This window comes from Hyperoodon ampullatus (genome assembly GCF_949752795.1).
Source record: "Hyperoodon ampullatus genome assembly, chromosome: 2".
NCBI lineage: Eukaryota > Metazoa > Chordata > Mammalia > Artiodactyla > Ziphiidae > Hyperoodon > Hyperoodon ampullatus.
Genome location: NC_136915.1, coordinates 116006740 through 116021496, shown reverse-complemented (window position 1 = coordinate 116021496; position 14757 = coordinate 116006740). Strand labels below are relative to the sequence as shown.

Sequence of the window (14757 nt, the reverse complement as noted above, 5' to 3'; positions counted from 1 at the left end):
TTTCTCCATACCCTCTCCAGCATTTATTGTTTCTAGATTTCTTGATGATGGCCATTCTGACTGGTGTGAGATGATATCTCATTGTAGTTTTGATTTGCATTTCTCTAATGATTAATGATGTTGAGCATTCTTTCATGTGTTTGTTGGCAGTCTGTATATCTTCTGTGGAGAAATGTCTATTTAGGTCTTCTGCCCATTTTTGGATTGGGTTGTTTGTTTATTTGTTATTCAGCTGCATGAGCTGCTTGTAAGTTTTGGAGATTAATCCTTTGTCAGTTGCTTCATTTGCAAATATTTTCTCCCATTCTGAGGGTTGTCTTTTGGTCTTGTTTATGGTATCCTTTGCTGTGCAAAAGCTTTGAAGTTTCATTAGGTCCCATTTGTTTATTTTTGTTTTTATTTCCATTTCTCTAGGAGGTGGGTCAAAAAGGATCTTGCCGTGATTTATGTCATAGAGTGTTCTGCTTATGTTTTCCTCTAAGAGTTTGATAGTTTCTGGCCTTACATTTAGGTCTTTAATCCATTTTGAGCTTATTTTTGTGTATGGTGTTAGGGAGTGTTCTAATCTCATACTTTTACATGTCCCTGTCCAGTTTTCCCAGCACCACTTATTGAAGAGGCTGTCCTTTCTCCACTGGCTCCTGCCTCCTTTATCAAAGATAAGTTGACCATATGTGCGTGGGTTTATCTCTGGGCTTTCTATCCTGTTCCATTGATCTATCTTTCTGGTTTTGTGACAGTTCCATACTGTCTTGATTACTGTAGCTTTTGTAGTATAGTCTGAAGTCAGGGAACGTGATTCCTCCAGCTCCGTTTTTCGTTCTCAAGATAGCTTTGGCTATTCGGGGTCTTTTGTGTTTCCAAACAAATTGTGAACTTTTTTGTTCTAGTTCTGTGAAAAATGCCAGTAGTAGTTTGATAGGGATTGCATTGAATCTGCAGATTGCTTTGGGTAGTAGAGTCATTTTCACAATGTTGATTCTTCCAATCCAAGAACATGGTATATCTCTCCATCTATTTGTATCATCTTTAATTTCTTTCATCAGTCTCTTATAGTTTTCTGCATACAGGTCTTTTGTCTCCTTAGGTAGGTTTATTCCTAGATATTTTATTCTTTTTGTTGCAGTGGTAAATGGGAGTGTTTTCTTGATTTCATTTTCAGACTTTTCATCATTAGTGTATAGGAATGCAACAGATTTCTGTGCATTAATTTTGTATCCTGCTATTTTACCAAATTCATTGATTAGCTCTAGTAGTTTTCTGGTAGCATCTTTAGGATTCTCTATGTATAGTATCATGTCATCTGCAAACGGTGACAGCTTTACTTCTTCTTTTCCGATTTGGATTCCTTTTATTTCCTTTTCTTCTCTGATTGCTGTGGCTAAAACTCCCAAAACTAAGTTGAATAAGAGTGGTGAGAGTGGGCAATCTTGTTTTGTTCCTGATCTTAGTGGGAATGGTTTCAGTTTTCACCACTGAGGATGATGTTGGCTGTGGGTTTGTCATATATGGCCTTTATTATGTTGAGGAAAGTTCCCTCTATGCCTACTTTCTCCAGGGTTTTTATCATAAATGGGTGTTGAATTTCGTCGAAAGCTTTCTCTGCATCTATTGAGATGATCATATGGTTTTTCTCCTTCAATTTGTTAATCTGGTGTATCACATTGATTGATTTGCATATATTGAAGAATCCTTGCATTCCTGGAATAAACCCCACTTGATCATGGTGTATGATCCTTTTAATGTGCTGTTGGATTCTGTTTGCTAGTATTTTGTTGAGGATTTTTGCATCTATGTTCATCAGTGATATTGGCCTGTAGTTTTCTTTCTTTGTGACTATTTCATTCTTTTTTATGGCTGTGTAATAGTCCATTGTATATATGTACCACTTCTTCTTTATCCATTCATCTAATGATGACATTTAGGTTGCTGCCATGTCTTGGCTATTGTAAATATTGCTGCTATAAACATTGGGGTGCATATATCTTTTTGAACTAGCATTTGCCCAAGAGTGGAATCACAGGATCATACAGTAACTCTATTTTTACTTTTTTTGAGGAACTTCCATACTATTCTCCATAGTGGATGCACCAATTTACATTCCCACCAACAGTGTAGGAGGGTTCCCTTTTCTCCACAGGCTCTCCAGCAATGTTTCTTGATTTTTTTTTTGCTGTTGGGGGTAGGAGTTTATTAATTAATTAATTAATTTTTGCTGTGTTGGGTCTTTGTTTCTGTGCGAGGGCTTTCTCTAGTTGTGGCAAGCGGGGGGCACTCTCCATTGCAGTGTGCGGGCCTCTCACTATCGCGGCCTCGCCTGTTGTGGAGCACAGGTTCCAGACGCGCCGACTCAGTAGTTGTGGCTCACGGGCCCAGTGCTCCGTGGCATGTGGGATCCTCCCAGACCAGGGCTCGAACCCGTGTCCCCTGCATTAGCATGCAGATTCTCAACCACTGCACCACCAGGGAAGCTGTCTTGACTTTATTTTTTAATGTCTTTAGTGGAGTATAATTGCTTTACAATGGTGTGTTAGTTGCTGCTTTTATAACAAAGTGACTCAGCTATACATATACATATAGCCCCCATCTCCTTCCTCTAGCATCTCCCTCCAACCCTCCCTATCCTACCCCCCTAGGTGGTCACAAAGCACCAAGGTGATCTCCCTGTGCTATGCAGCTCCTTCCCACTAGCTATCTATCTTACATTTGGTAGTACATATAAGTCCATGCCGCTCTCTCACTTCGTCCCAGCTTACCCTTCCCCATCCCCATGTCCTCAAGTGTATTCTCTACATCTGCGTCTTTATTCCTGTCCTGCCGTTAGGTTCTTCATAGCCATTTTTTTTTTTTAGATTCCATATATATGTGTTAGCATACGGTATTTGGTTTTTTTTTCTGACTTACTTCTCTCCGTATGACAGACTGTAGGTCCATCCACCTCACTACAAATAACTCAATTTTGTTTCTTTTTATGGCTGAGTAATATTCCATTGTATATATGTGCCACATCTTCTTTATCTCTTCATCTGTCAGTGGACACTTAGGATGTTTCCATGTCCTGGCTATTATAAATAGAGCTGCAATGAACATTGTGGTACATCACTCTTTTTGAATTAAGGTTTTCTCAGGGTATACGCCCAGTAGTGGGATGCTGGGTTGTATAGTAGTTCTATTTTTAGTTTTTTAAGGAACCTCCATACTGTTCTCCATAGTGGCTGTATCAATTTACATTACCACCAACAGTGGAAGAGGGTTACCTTTCCTACACACCCTCTCCAGCATTTATTGTTTGTAGATGTTTTGATGATGGCCATTCTGACTAGTGTGAGGTGGTACCTCATTGTAGTTTTGATTTGCATTTCTCTAATGATTAATGATGTTGAGCATCCTTTCATGTCTTTGATGGCAATCTGTATATCTTCTTTGGAGAAATGCCTATTTAGGTCTTCTGCCCATTTTTGGATTGGGTTTTTGTTTTTTTTGATATTGAGTTGCATGAGCTGCTTGTAAATTTTGGCGATTAATCCTTTTTCAGTTGCTTCATTGGCAAATATTTTCTCCCATTCTGAGGGTAGTCTTTTAGTCTTGTTTATGGTTTCCTTTGCTGTGCAAAAGCTTTGAAGTTTCATTAGGTCCCATTTGTTTATTTTTGTTTTTATTTCCATTTCTCTAGGAGGTGGGTCAAAAAGGATCTTACTGTGATTTATGTCATAGAGTTTTCTGCTTATGTTCTCTAAGAATTTTATAGTGTCTGCCCTTACATTGAGGTCTTTAATCCATTTTGAGCTTATTTTTGTGTATGCTGTTAAAGAGTGCTCCAAATTCAATCCTTTATATGTAGCTGTCCAGTTTTGTCAGCACCACTTATTGAAGAGGCTGCCTTTTCTCCATTGTATATTCTTGCCTCCTTTATCAAAGATAAGGTGACCATATGTGTGTGGGTTTACCTCTGGGCTTTCTATCCTGTTCCATTGATCTGTATTTCTGTTTTTGTGTCAGTACTATACTGTCTTGATTACTGTAGCTTTGTAGTAGAGTCTAAAGTCAGGGAGCATGATTCCTCCAGCTCCATTTTCCTTTCTCAAGATTGCTTTCGCTATTCGGGGTCTTCTGTGTTCCCATACAAATTGTGAAATTTTTTGCTCTAGGTCTGTAAAAAATGCCATTGGTAGTTTGATAGTGATTGCACTGAATCTGTAGATTGCCTTGGGGAGTATAGTCATTTTCACAATGTTGATTCTTCCAATCCAAGAACGTGGTATATCTCTCCATCTATTGCTATCATCTTTAATTTCTTTCATCAGTGTCTTATAGTTTTCTGCATATAGGTCTTTTGTCTCCCTAGGTAGGTTTATTCCTAGGTATTTTATTCTTTTTCTTGCAATGGTAAATGGGAGTGTGTCCTTAATTTCTCTTTCAGATGTTTCACCATTAGTGTATAGGAATGCAAGAGATTTCTGTGCATTAATTTTGTATCCTGCAACTTTACCAAATTCATTGATTAACTCTAGTAGTTTTCAGGTAACATCTTTAGGATTCTCTGTGTATAGTATCATGTCATCTGCAAACAGTGACAGCTTTACTTCTTCTTTTCTGATTTGGATTCCTTTTATTTCTTTTTCTTCTCTGATTGTTGTGGCTAAAACTTCCAAAACTATGTTGAATAATAGTGGTGAGAGAGGACCACCTTCTCTTGTTCCTGAACTTAGTGGAAATGGTTTTAGTTTTTCACCATTGAGAATGATGTTGGCTGTGGGTTTGTCCTATATGGCCTTTATTATGTTGAGGTAAGTTCCCTCTATGCCTACTTTCTGGAGGGTTTTTATCATAAATTGGTGTTGAGTTTTGTCAAAAGCTTTTTCTGCATCTATTGAGATGATCATATGGATTTTCTCCTTCAGTTTGTTAATATGGTGTATCACATTGAGGAATCCTTGCATTCCTGGGATAAAACCCACTTGAGCATGTTGTATGATCCTTTTAATGTGCAGTTGGATTCTGTTTGCTAGTATTTTGTTGATGATTTTTGCATCTATGTTCATCAGTGATATTGGCCTGTACTTTTCTTTCTTTGTGAGATCTTTGTCTGGTTTTGGTATCAGGGTGATGGTGGCCTCATAGAATGAGATTGGGAGTGCTCCTCCCTCTGCTCTATTTTGGAAGAATTTGAGAAGGATAGGTATTAGCTCTTCTCTAAATATTTGATAGAATTTGCCTGTGAAACCATCTGGTCCTGAGCTTTTGTTTTGGGAAGATTTTAAATCATAGTCTCACTTTCAGTGCTCATGATTGGTCTGTTTATATTTTGTATTTCTTCCTTGTTCAGTCTTGGAAGGTTGTGCTTCTCTAAGAATTTGTCCATTTCTTTCAGATTGTCCATTGTTTTTGGCCTATAGTTGCTCGTAGTAATCTCTCATGATCCTTTGTATTTCCGCAGTGTCAGTTGTTACTTCTCCTTTTTCATTTCTAATTCTGTTGATTTGAGTCTTCTCCCTTTTTCTCTTGATGAGTGTGGCTAATGGTTTATCAATTTTGTTTATCTTCTCAAAGAAACAGCTTTTAGTTTTATTGATCTTTGCTATTGTTTCCTGCATTTCTTTTTCATTTATTTCTGATCTGATATTTATGATTTCTTTCCCTCTGTTAACTTTGTGTGGGTTTTTTTGTTGTTGTTCTTCTTCTTCTTTCTCTAACTGCTTTAGGTGTAAGGTTAGGTTGTTTATTTGAGATGTTTCTTGTTTCTTGAGGTAGGATTGTACTGCTGTAAACTTCCATCTTAGAACTGCTTTTGCTGCATCCTATAAATTTTGGGTCATTGTGTTTTCACTGTCTAGGTATTTTTTATTTCCTCTTGGATTTCTTCAGTGATCTCTTGGTTATTTAGTAGTGTATTGTTTATCCTCCATGTGTTTGTATTTTTTACAGATTTTTACCTGTAATTAATATCTAGTCTCTTAGCATTGTGGTCAGAAAATTTACTTGATACAATTTCAATTACCTTAAATTTACCAAAGCTTGATTTGTGACCCAAGATATGATCTGTCATGGAGAGGGTTCCATGAGCACTTGAGAAGAAAGTGTATTCTGTTGTTTTTGGATGGAATGTCCTATAAATATCAATTAAGTCCATCTTGTTTAATGTATCATTTAAAGCTTGTGTTTCCTTATTTATTTTCATTTTGGATGATCTGTCCATTGGTGAAAGTGGGGTGTTAAAGTCCCCTACTATGATTGTGTTACTGTCATTTTCCCCTTTTATGGCTGTTAGCATTTGCCTAATGTATTGAGGTGCTCCTATGTTGGGTGCATAAATACAATTGTTATATCTTCTTCTTGGATTGATCCCTTGATCATTATGAGTGTCCTTCTTTTTGTCTCGTAATAGTCTTTATTTGAAAGTCTCTTTTGTCTGATATGAGAATTGCTAACCAGCTTTCTTTTGATTTCCATTTGCATGGAATATCTTTTTCCATCTCTTCACTTTTGGTCTGTATGTGTCCCTAGGTCTGAAGTGGGTCTCTTGTAGACAGCATATATGTGGGTCTTGTTTTTGTATCCACTCAGCCAGTCTATGTATTTTGGTGGGAGCTTTTAATCCATTTACATTTAAGGTAGTTATCAATATGTATGTTCCTATTACCATTTTCTTAATTATTTTGGGTTTGTTTTTGTAGGTCTTTTCCTTGTCTTCTGTTTCCTGTCTAGAGAAGTTCCTTTAGCATTTGTTGTAAAGCTGGTTTGGTGGTGCTGAATTCTCTTAACTTTTGCTTATCTGTAAAGTTTTTAATTTCTCCATCAAATCTGAATGAGATCCTTGCTGGGTAGAGTAATCTTGGTTGTAGGTTTTTCCCTTTCATCACTTTAAATATGTCCTGCCCCTCCCTTCTGGCTTGCAGAGTTTCTGCTGAAAGATCAACTGTTAACCTTATGGGGATGCCCTTGTATGTTATTTGTTGCTTTTCCCTTGCTGCCTTTAATATTTTTTCTCTGTATTTAATTTTTGATAGTTTGATTAATATGTGTCTTGGTGTGTTTCTCCTTGGATTTATCCTGTATGGGACTCTCTGCCCTTCCTGGACTTGATTGACTATTTCCTTTCCCATATTAGAGAAGTTTTCAACTATAATCTCTTCAAGTATTTTCTCAGTTCCTTTTTTTTTTTCCTCTTCTTCTTCTGGGACCCCTATAATTTGAATGTTGGTGTGTTTAATGTTGACCCAGAGGTCTCTGAGACTCTGCTCAATTCTTTTCATTCTTTTTTCTTTATTCTGCTCTGTGGTAGTTATTTCCACTATTTTATCTTCCACGTCACTTATCCGTTCTTCTGCCTCAGTTATTCTCCTATTGATTCCTTCAAGAGAATTTTTAATTTCATTTATTGTGTTTTTAATCATTGCTTGATTCATCTTTAGTTCTTCTAGGTCCTTGTTAACTGTTTCTTGCATTTTCTCCATTCTATTTCCAAGATTTTAGATCATCTTTACTATCATTATTCTGAATTCTTTTTCAGGTAGACTGCCTATTTCATCTTCATTTGTTTGGTCTGGTCATTTTTACCTTGCTCCTTCATCTGCTTTTTGTTTCTCTGTCTTCTGATTTTGCTTCACTTACTGTGTTTGGGGTCTCCTTTTCGCAGGCTGCAGGTTCGTAGTTCCTGTTGCTTTTGGTGTCTGCTCCCAGTGGCTAAGGTTGGTTCAGTGGGTTGTGTAGGCTTCCTGGTGGAGGGGACTGGTGCCTGTGTTTTGGTCAGTGAGGCTGAATCTTGTCTTTCTGGTGGGCAAGACCACGTCTGGTGGGTTTTTTTGGGGTTGTCTGTGACCTTATTATGACTTTAGGCAGCCCCTCTGCTAATGGGTGGGTTTGTGTTTCTGTCTTGTGAGTTGTTTGGCATAGGGTGTCCAGCACTGTAGCTTGCTGGTCATTGAGTGGAGCTGGGTCTTAGCATTGAGATGGTGCTCTCTGGCAGAGAATTTGCCATTTGTTATTACGTGGAGCTGGGAAGTCTCTGGTGGACCAATGTCGTGAACTCCGTTCTCCCATCTCAGAGGCACAGGCCTGACACCCGGATGGAGCACCAAAACCCTGTCAGCCACACTTTTTGGAAGTCTGAGGTCTTCTGCCAGCTTTCAGTAGGTGTTCTGTAGGAGTTGTTCCACATGTAGTTGTTTTTCTGATGTATTTGTGGGGAGGAAGGTGATCTCCACGTCTTTCTCCTCCACCATCTTGAAGGTCTCAGTCCTGTTGACTTTTTTTTTATTCAAAATATAAAATTTATTCAAAAGCAATAAAATAACAGTTTCTATGAAGTATGAACTGTATATAATAAGTAAACACATCACAGTACCAAACCTGTTGACTTTTTAATGATGGCCATTGTGACTGGTGTGAGGTGATACCTCACTGTAGTTCTGATTTGCATTTCTCTAATAATTAGCCATATTGAGCATCTTTTCACGTGTCTGCTGACCATTTTTTACATAACTTATGTTAGTAGCCCTAAAGGAAATAGTCTTAGAAGTAGATTTGCTGGGTCAAAGTTTATGTACATTTTAAATTAGATATATATTTCCAAATCACCATTCAAGGAAGTGTCTCAAATTTGCATTCCCACTGAGAGCATATCAGGGTGCCTCTTAATCCACAACCCCATCAGCATTATCTGCCTTTTTAAGCTTTGCCAGTCTGATGGGTGTTTTTATTTATATATACTTAATTAGTAACAAAGATGATATCTTTATATATTTATTGGCTATTTGAAGTTTTTAGTGATTCATACTCTTTTCACACTTTTCTGTTGGATGTTTTTGTGCATTGAAAGCTATTTGTGGATTCAGGTCACTATCTTTGCCTGTCATGTGTTTCAATATATTTTCCTTGATTGAGATATGACTTTTATTATTTGTTTATATTACTTTTTGTTCCTTTCTGAATATGTTAGAAGTAGGAACTTCTATTGACTTTTTGTTTTCCCTCAGTTCCAGTGTCTCGCCCTATCCTCACCCTCAGGGCCCCCAGGGCTCAGGCTGTGGTGGGGGATGTGGTGGAGCTTCACTGTGAGGCCCAGAGAGGCTCTCCCCCGATCGTGTACCAGTTTTATCACAAGAATGTCACCCTGGAGAGCAGTATGTCCCACTCTGGACAAGGAGTGTCCCTCAACCTCTCACTGACTGCAAATCATTCTGGAACCTACTCCTGTGAGGCCGACAATGGCCTGGGTCCCCAGTGCAGTGAGGCAGTGACACTTTCCATCACAGGTAAGTTTCCTAATCTCAGGCCACAGATGTGGCCAAAAGATTTCCTCCTAGGATACTCTGATAATCCTTGTGATGCCTGACCAGGACAGTGTTTCTCAGGGACAGGTACACAAAGCTAGATGTTCTCCAAACTGTTATTTTCATTAACTGTTTCTGAAAGCTTGTCATTTGGGTGGGAAAGAGGGTTAAAGAAGACCACTGAATTTAATACTCTTCAGCTAGCATCATCCATCCTGACCCTTAACCCTTGCGTCAGCCACAGACATGAGCTTCTCCACCAAGAGAGGTGCCATCTCTTGTGCCACACCTGCACCTGATTAGCCTCTGGAGTCCTGGTCCCCTCAGTTCATTCTCTCTCCCAGGCATCAGTTCCAGTGGTCAGGGCAGTTCAAGACCACACACCTCTCCCTCTGGCTCATGCCTGGGGTCTCACCCTCAGGGCTGACAGAGAGCAGAAGTGGCCCTGTTGCCACCGGTGTCACCGGGGGGCTGCTCAGCATGATGTGTCTTGCTGCCATGGCACTGTTGTTCTACTGCTGGCTCCCGAGAAAAGCAGGTGAGTAACTCCCTGGTTAACCTTTGCTTGAGTCCCTGTCCTTCCCATCTCCATTCCCTCAGGCCCATGCTGCCTTTGTAACCAACCCCAAGCTCTCAACCCCTCCTTTCTGCACAATTCCACAGCTCCTACCTTCCCTTCTAGTTCCTCCAGAATTTGTCATTATCAAATGCAAAGTTTCCAGAACAGCCCTATTGGGTGTAAGATGTCTTCACAAGATGTAGTTTATCTGACATGACAAATTACAGTGTATTTCCCTCTCTACACTTGCAAGACCCCCAAGGAATGGAAGAGGAGAAGAAAAACTCTGAGAAATAAGAGTGAGAACAGAAACCAAATGGAATTTGATAACTTACTGATTTTTTAAATGTATGGTACTTATACCCCTCTGGAATCCAGGATCGGTAGTTTTTGCCCAATCTGCCACCTCCCTTGGACATAGCAAAGGAGGGTTCACATCTTAGAGACAGTGACTCCTGGAAGGTTCTAGGTGAGCCTCCTATGAGCTGTGTTCCTTGTGAAGTCTTCCTTCTCCTGGACTCAATGTCTCTCTGCTTTCCTTTGCAGGAGGAAAGCCTACATTTGACTCCTCCAGGTAAGACCTGTCTATATTGCCATATGGCTAATGAAATGCCCACCAAGTATGAAAATGGAATTGAATCTGGTTACTGCTGAGAGCACGGTCACTGCTTCATGTCACTGAGATGGGTTGTGACAATTTCATGTTGCCACCTCCCTTGGGATATCTCAATTCCCAGGACCTTCTCACCCATCAGCTTAGTTAAACAGGCCTTTTTCTTGCAGCAAGTGTTAATTGCTTTTTATTTATTAACTACATCCTTGGTCCAATGTTACCTTGGTTGTTTGAGTGACAATATGACCACTGAATCCATCCATTTCCTAAGATGGCCTTAGCTTAATCAGCCTGGAAAGCTCTGGTCATGGCCAACCCAACCTAACCAACACCTGTTGTGATGACAGCCAAGAAGATGGAGTCACACAACTTGACCACACTGAGAGACCTCTCTGCTAACAGGAGGTGGTGCCTGCGAAGAAGGGGCTGCCATCTTGGATTCCAAAGGCTGACTTTAGGAGTCACACCACAGCTCACAAACTATCCCTGGGCAAGCTTATGGTAGCAGCATCCAAACCATCCTGAGTTCCTCTGAGTCTTTTTGTTTGTTTGCTTGTTTGGCCATGCTACACAGTTGCAGGATCTTAGTTCCCCCACCAGGGATTGAACCCGAGCCCTTCTTAGTGAAAGCACCAAGTCCTAACCTCTGAACCGCCAGGGAATTCCCATTTGAGCCTTTCTAATTATTGATTTCACACAGATACTGATCTCTCTGGGAGTGTAGACCTCGGAGCCAGGTTTGAATCTTGGCTCTTTCCCTTTCTAGTTACATAGTCTTGAACAAGTCATTTTACCTCTCAGAACCTCCATTTTTTCCATCTAAAAAATAGAGATAATAATAAAATCAACTTAATATTGTTATAGGCACTAACACAGTGACATACCAGGTGGCCATAAAGTCTGGATTAATATTATGATTTATAATATAATAGTCCATAACAATAGACCATTTGTTATATGCTCATCTATGTTTCCAGGCTTGGCAACTATCCTGTAGTAAAGACTCACTAACAGGGAATGATCCTTATAGCTACTTCATCAGGATTTCTGGGAAACATCAATGCTTCTATCTTACAGGAACCCGTCAGCTTCAGACCCGCAAGAGCCCACCTACCACAATGTACCAAGCTGGATAGAACTGCAACCAGTGTACAGCAATGGTGAGGACAGAGGACCCTCCATTTGGGCAGGGACCCTAGGGCTGGTCCAGGAAGCGGTGGGACAAGAAATGAGGAAGGGATGGTACAGAGGCCCGGAGGGCTCTGCCCCCTCCAGAGAACAAACTCTATCTGGGGGAGGAGGAAGTAGCAAGACAAGGGGCAAGAACCTTTGAGTCCTCTCAAACTTCAAATTCTCTCCAAGTAAATCCTAACAGAGGAGACGTGGTGTACTCGGAAGTCCGGAGCGTGAAGGGGGAGAACAAACAGGCAGGTAAGACACAACGACCCTTGATTTTGGCGGTCTATTGCTATGTGTGGTTCAGTCTCCACCCCTTCAATGGGTCTGGGCTAACCAGACACAGAACTGCCCCTCAGGCTGGGTCACTGGGCTTCTTACTTTGTGCCCACCTACACTGCTGTGATTAACCCAAGCTCACCATGCAGAGCTGCTTTCTCCATTCTCCACGAATGGCCTCAGCATCAGTTGAGTAACAAAATCATCACCCTGGGCAGTCAGCCCCTCAGAGCTTCAGTGTCCCATCTGTGAAATGAGACAGGACTGTCTATCATTCCCTACCTACCTGTACCTGTTTTCTACTGCTGCTGTGGCAAATGACCAGGAGGGCTTAAACAATACAAGTTTATTATCTTACTGTGCTGTAGGTCAGAAGTCTAACACAGGTCGCACTGGGCTAAAATCAGTGTCTGCAGAGGTCCTTTCTGCAAGCTCCAGGGGAGAATATATTCCCATGCCTTTTCCAGCTTCTAAAGGACACTCTTTTCCTTTCTGGGGCTCATGGTCCCATCCCTCCATCTTCAAAGCCAGCAAGTGGCACCTCTTTAAACATTTATTCCATAGTCAGTGCTCCCTTTGACCACAACTAGAAAAGTTCTCAGATTTTAAAGTTCTCCTTAAAATTCCACCTGGCTGCCATGGCTCTCGGGCCCAGCCGCTCCGCGGCATGTGGGATCTTCCCAGACCAGGGCACGAACCCGTGTCCCCTGCATCGGCAGGCGGACTCTCAACCACTGCGCCACCAGGGAAGCCCGGTCCTTAATCTTAATCACATCTGCAAAATCCCTTTCTCCATCTTAGGTCACATACTCACAGGTTCCAGGTATCAGGACATGGACATCTTTGTGGGAAACATTATTCTGCCTATCACACTCTCTCATAGGGTTATTGTGAGGATCAAATGGGGAAATAGATGTGGAGATGCTATTACGGCAGCAGAGTTTAAGCAGCTTTTATGATGAGTATATGCAGGTTGTCTGTCTGTGTCATTAGTCCTCACTCATGGTAGATGGTCAGCCGTGAAGAATCCCAGACTGGTTTCCTCCTTCTCAGAGCAGGAAAGGGAAAGCCTTTGGGGCTATTCTAACTTTGTTCTGTAAAAAGTGCCATGTGATTTTTAGCCATTCTGCTTCCTTCTCTGGTTTTTTGATTCTTCTTGTATAAAATCAAATGAACTCTATTTTGTTCCATTCTTGGTTCAGTGGCCCACCTCTAAAACGTATGAACTCATTCACACTTACAATCCCCTTTGATGTGTGTTGTTGTTAGCCCATTTCACACATGAGAAAACAGAGGCAGAGAGACCTTAACTGACTAGCCTGAAGTCACAGAGCTAACAAATCACAGAAGAATCTCTCTCTAGAGTCCAAGCCTTAGGCCAAGCTCTGCTTCTCAGGGCAGTTCCAGGGAGCCTTGAGGCTCATTCCAAGCCAAAAAGAGAAAGCCTTGCTTTATGAATGCCATATTTCATTCCAGCTTTAAGACAATATAATAATAATAACAACTTCTATTATCATATCAACATGTATTGAGCAGTTCATACGTGCCTGGTACAGTTCTGAGTACTGTAAATAAATACATTAAATATATATATATATATATATATATATATATATATATGCCATAAACATATACACACACATATATTTAAAGTTTGTTTGTTTATAGCCCTCAGAAGTGTACCTGCACATTGGAACTGCTCAGCACATAACAGATGTTAGAAATCAAACACACACACACATAACCCTATAGGTAGGTATTATTATTCCCAACATACAGATGAGACACCCGAGGCAGGAGATATTGAGTGAGTTGCCCAAGGCCACAGAGGTGGCACGGCTGACCTGGGGCTCAGTCTGGGGTGGTCTGGATCAGAAGTCTGCTCTAAACCACTGTACTGCCTCTGCTCCAGGCCAGGCTGCTTCTCCATAATATACACTATGAATCTATGATCAAAGCATGAACAAGATCAAAAGTAGATTTCTTTCTTTTGAGAGTCCCTGGGGGAGCTCAGCATGAGGAACAAAGAGTGGAGTGATGCTGAGGAGAGAGTTGGTCGATGTTGTGAGGTTGAGGTTCTTAGGAAAGGTTCAGTGCAGCCACCTGGAGATGGCTGTGGCTGGGCTGATGGCACAGATGCAAAGAGAGAGTTCTGAGTTCACAGATGAATGCTTCCCTTTTTTCCACAGCAGCCTCTGACCCAGAGCTTCTCAAGAACACGGTGAGTCCCGTGACCTGTGTACTGTCCCACCTAGGGCCTGCTGGCCTCTGGCCCTCACCTATGTGCTCCTTCCTCCAGGATTCCTGTGTCATCTACTCCCAGGTGAAGGGGGCTTACACCGCAGCCCCTAAGCCCCAGCTCTTGGCTGCATCCACTCCTCACAGATGAGTCCACGCAGCTCCCGACTGCTGTCTCAGCCTCTGCACCCAAAGCCACCCTTGGGGGGAGAAGGGACATCAAAGTGAGAAGATTTAAACCTTGGGTCCTAGACCCAAGGCCACACCCAGCAACACGTGCATCAAGTGCCCACACCCTAGTGTGAACAGAACACAGGGCCCTGAAGGACTCCCGCCTATTTCCAGAGTGACAGCCCTGGCCCAGTGGTCTTTTTCTTAATGACATGTGCTCCCAAACCAGGGCCCATGATGTTGCCTGGCTTCCTTAATGAGCTTCAGCTTTGGTCACTATTCCGAGTCCTACTCCCATACACATCCCCACAATTCCTCCATGAGGACTGCCCCTAAAATCTGCCACGGATAACCTGCTTTCAGTTGGTGCTTTTCTCAGTTGCAGTCAGTCTGATAAGGCTCCAGTGGGCTCTGCCAAATGGGACAGCACACACCCCTGGAGACATGGA

The 14757-nt window shown here is 41.4% G+C and overlaps 1 protein-coding gene across 1 annotated transcript in view; it reads left to right on the top strand.

The window, feature by feature from the left end:
* The window catches only part of LOC307065159 (Fc receptor-like protein 5), a gene marked incomplete at both ends in the record, with an annotated part of 93987 nt that extends 79699 nt beyond the window's left edge, over positions 1-14288 (top strand). Inside the window, 6 exons of the mRNA XM_079721973.1 lie at positions 8976-9254; positions 9694-9810; positions 10378-10405; positions 11522-11604; positions 11807-11875; positions 14089-14288. Coding sequence (XP_079578099.1) covers positions 8976-9254; positions 9694-9810; positions 10378-10405; positions 11522-11604; positions 11807-11875; positions 14089-14288 — 776 coding nt within the window. The remainder of the gene's footprint in view (positions 1-8975; positions 9255-9693; positions 9811-10377; positions 10406-11521; positions 11605-11806; positions 11876-14088) is intronic.
* Between the last annotated feature and the right edge of the window lie 469 nt (positions 14289-14757).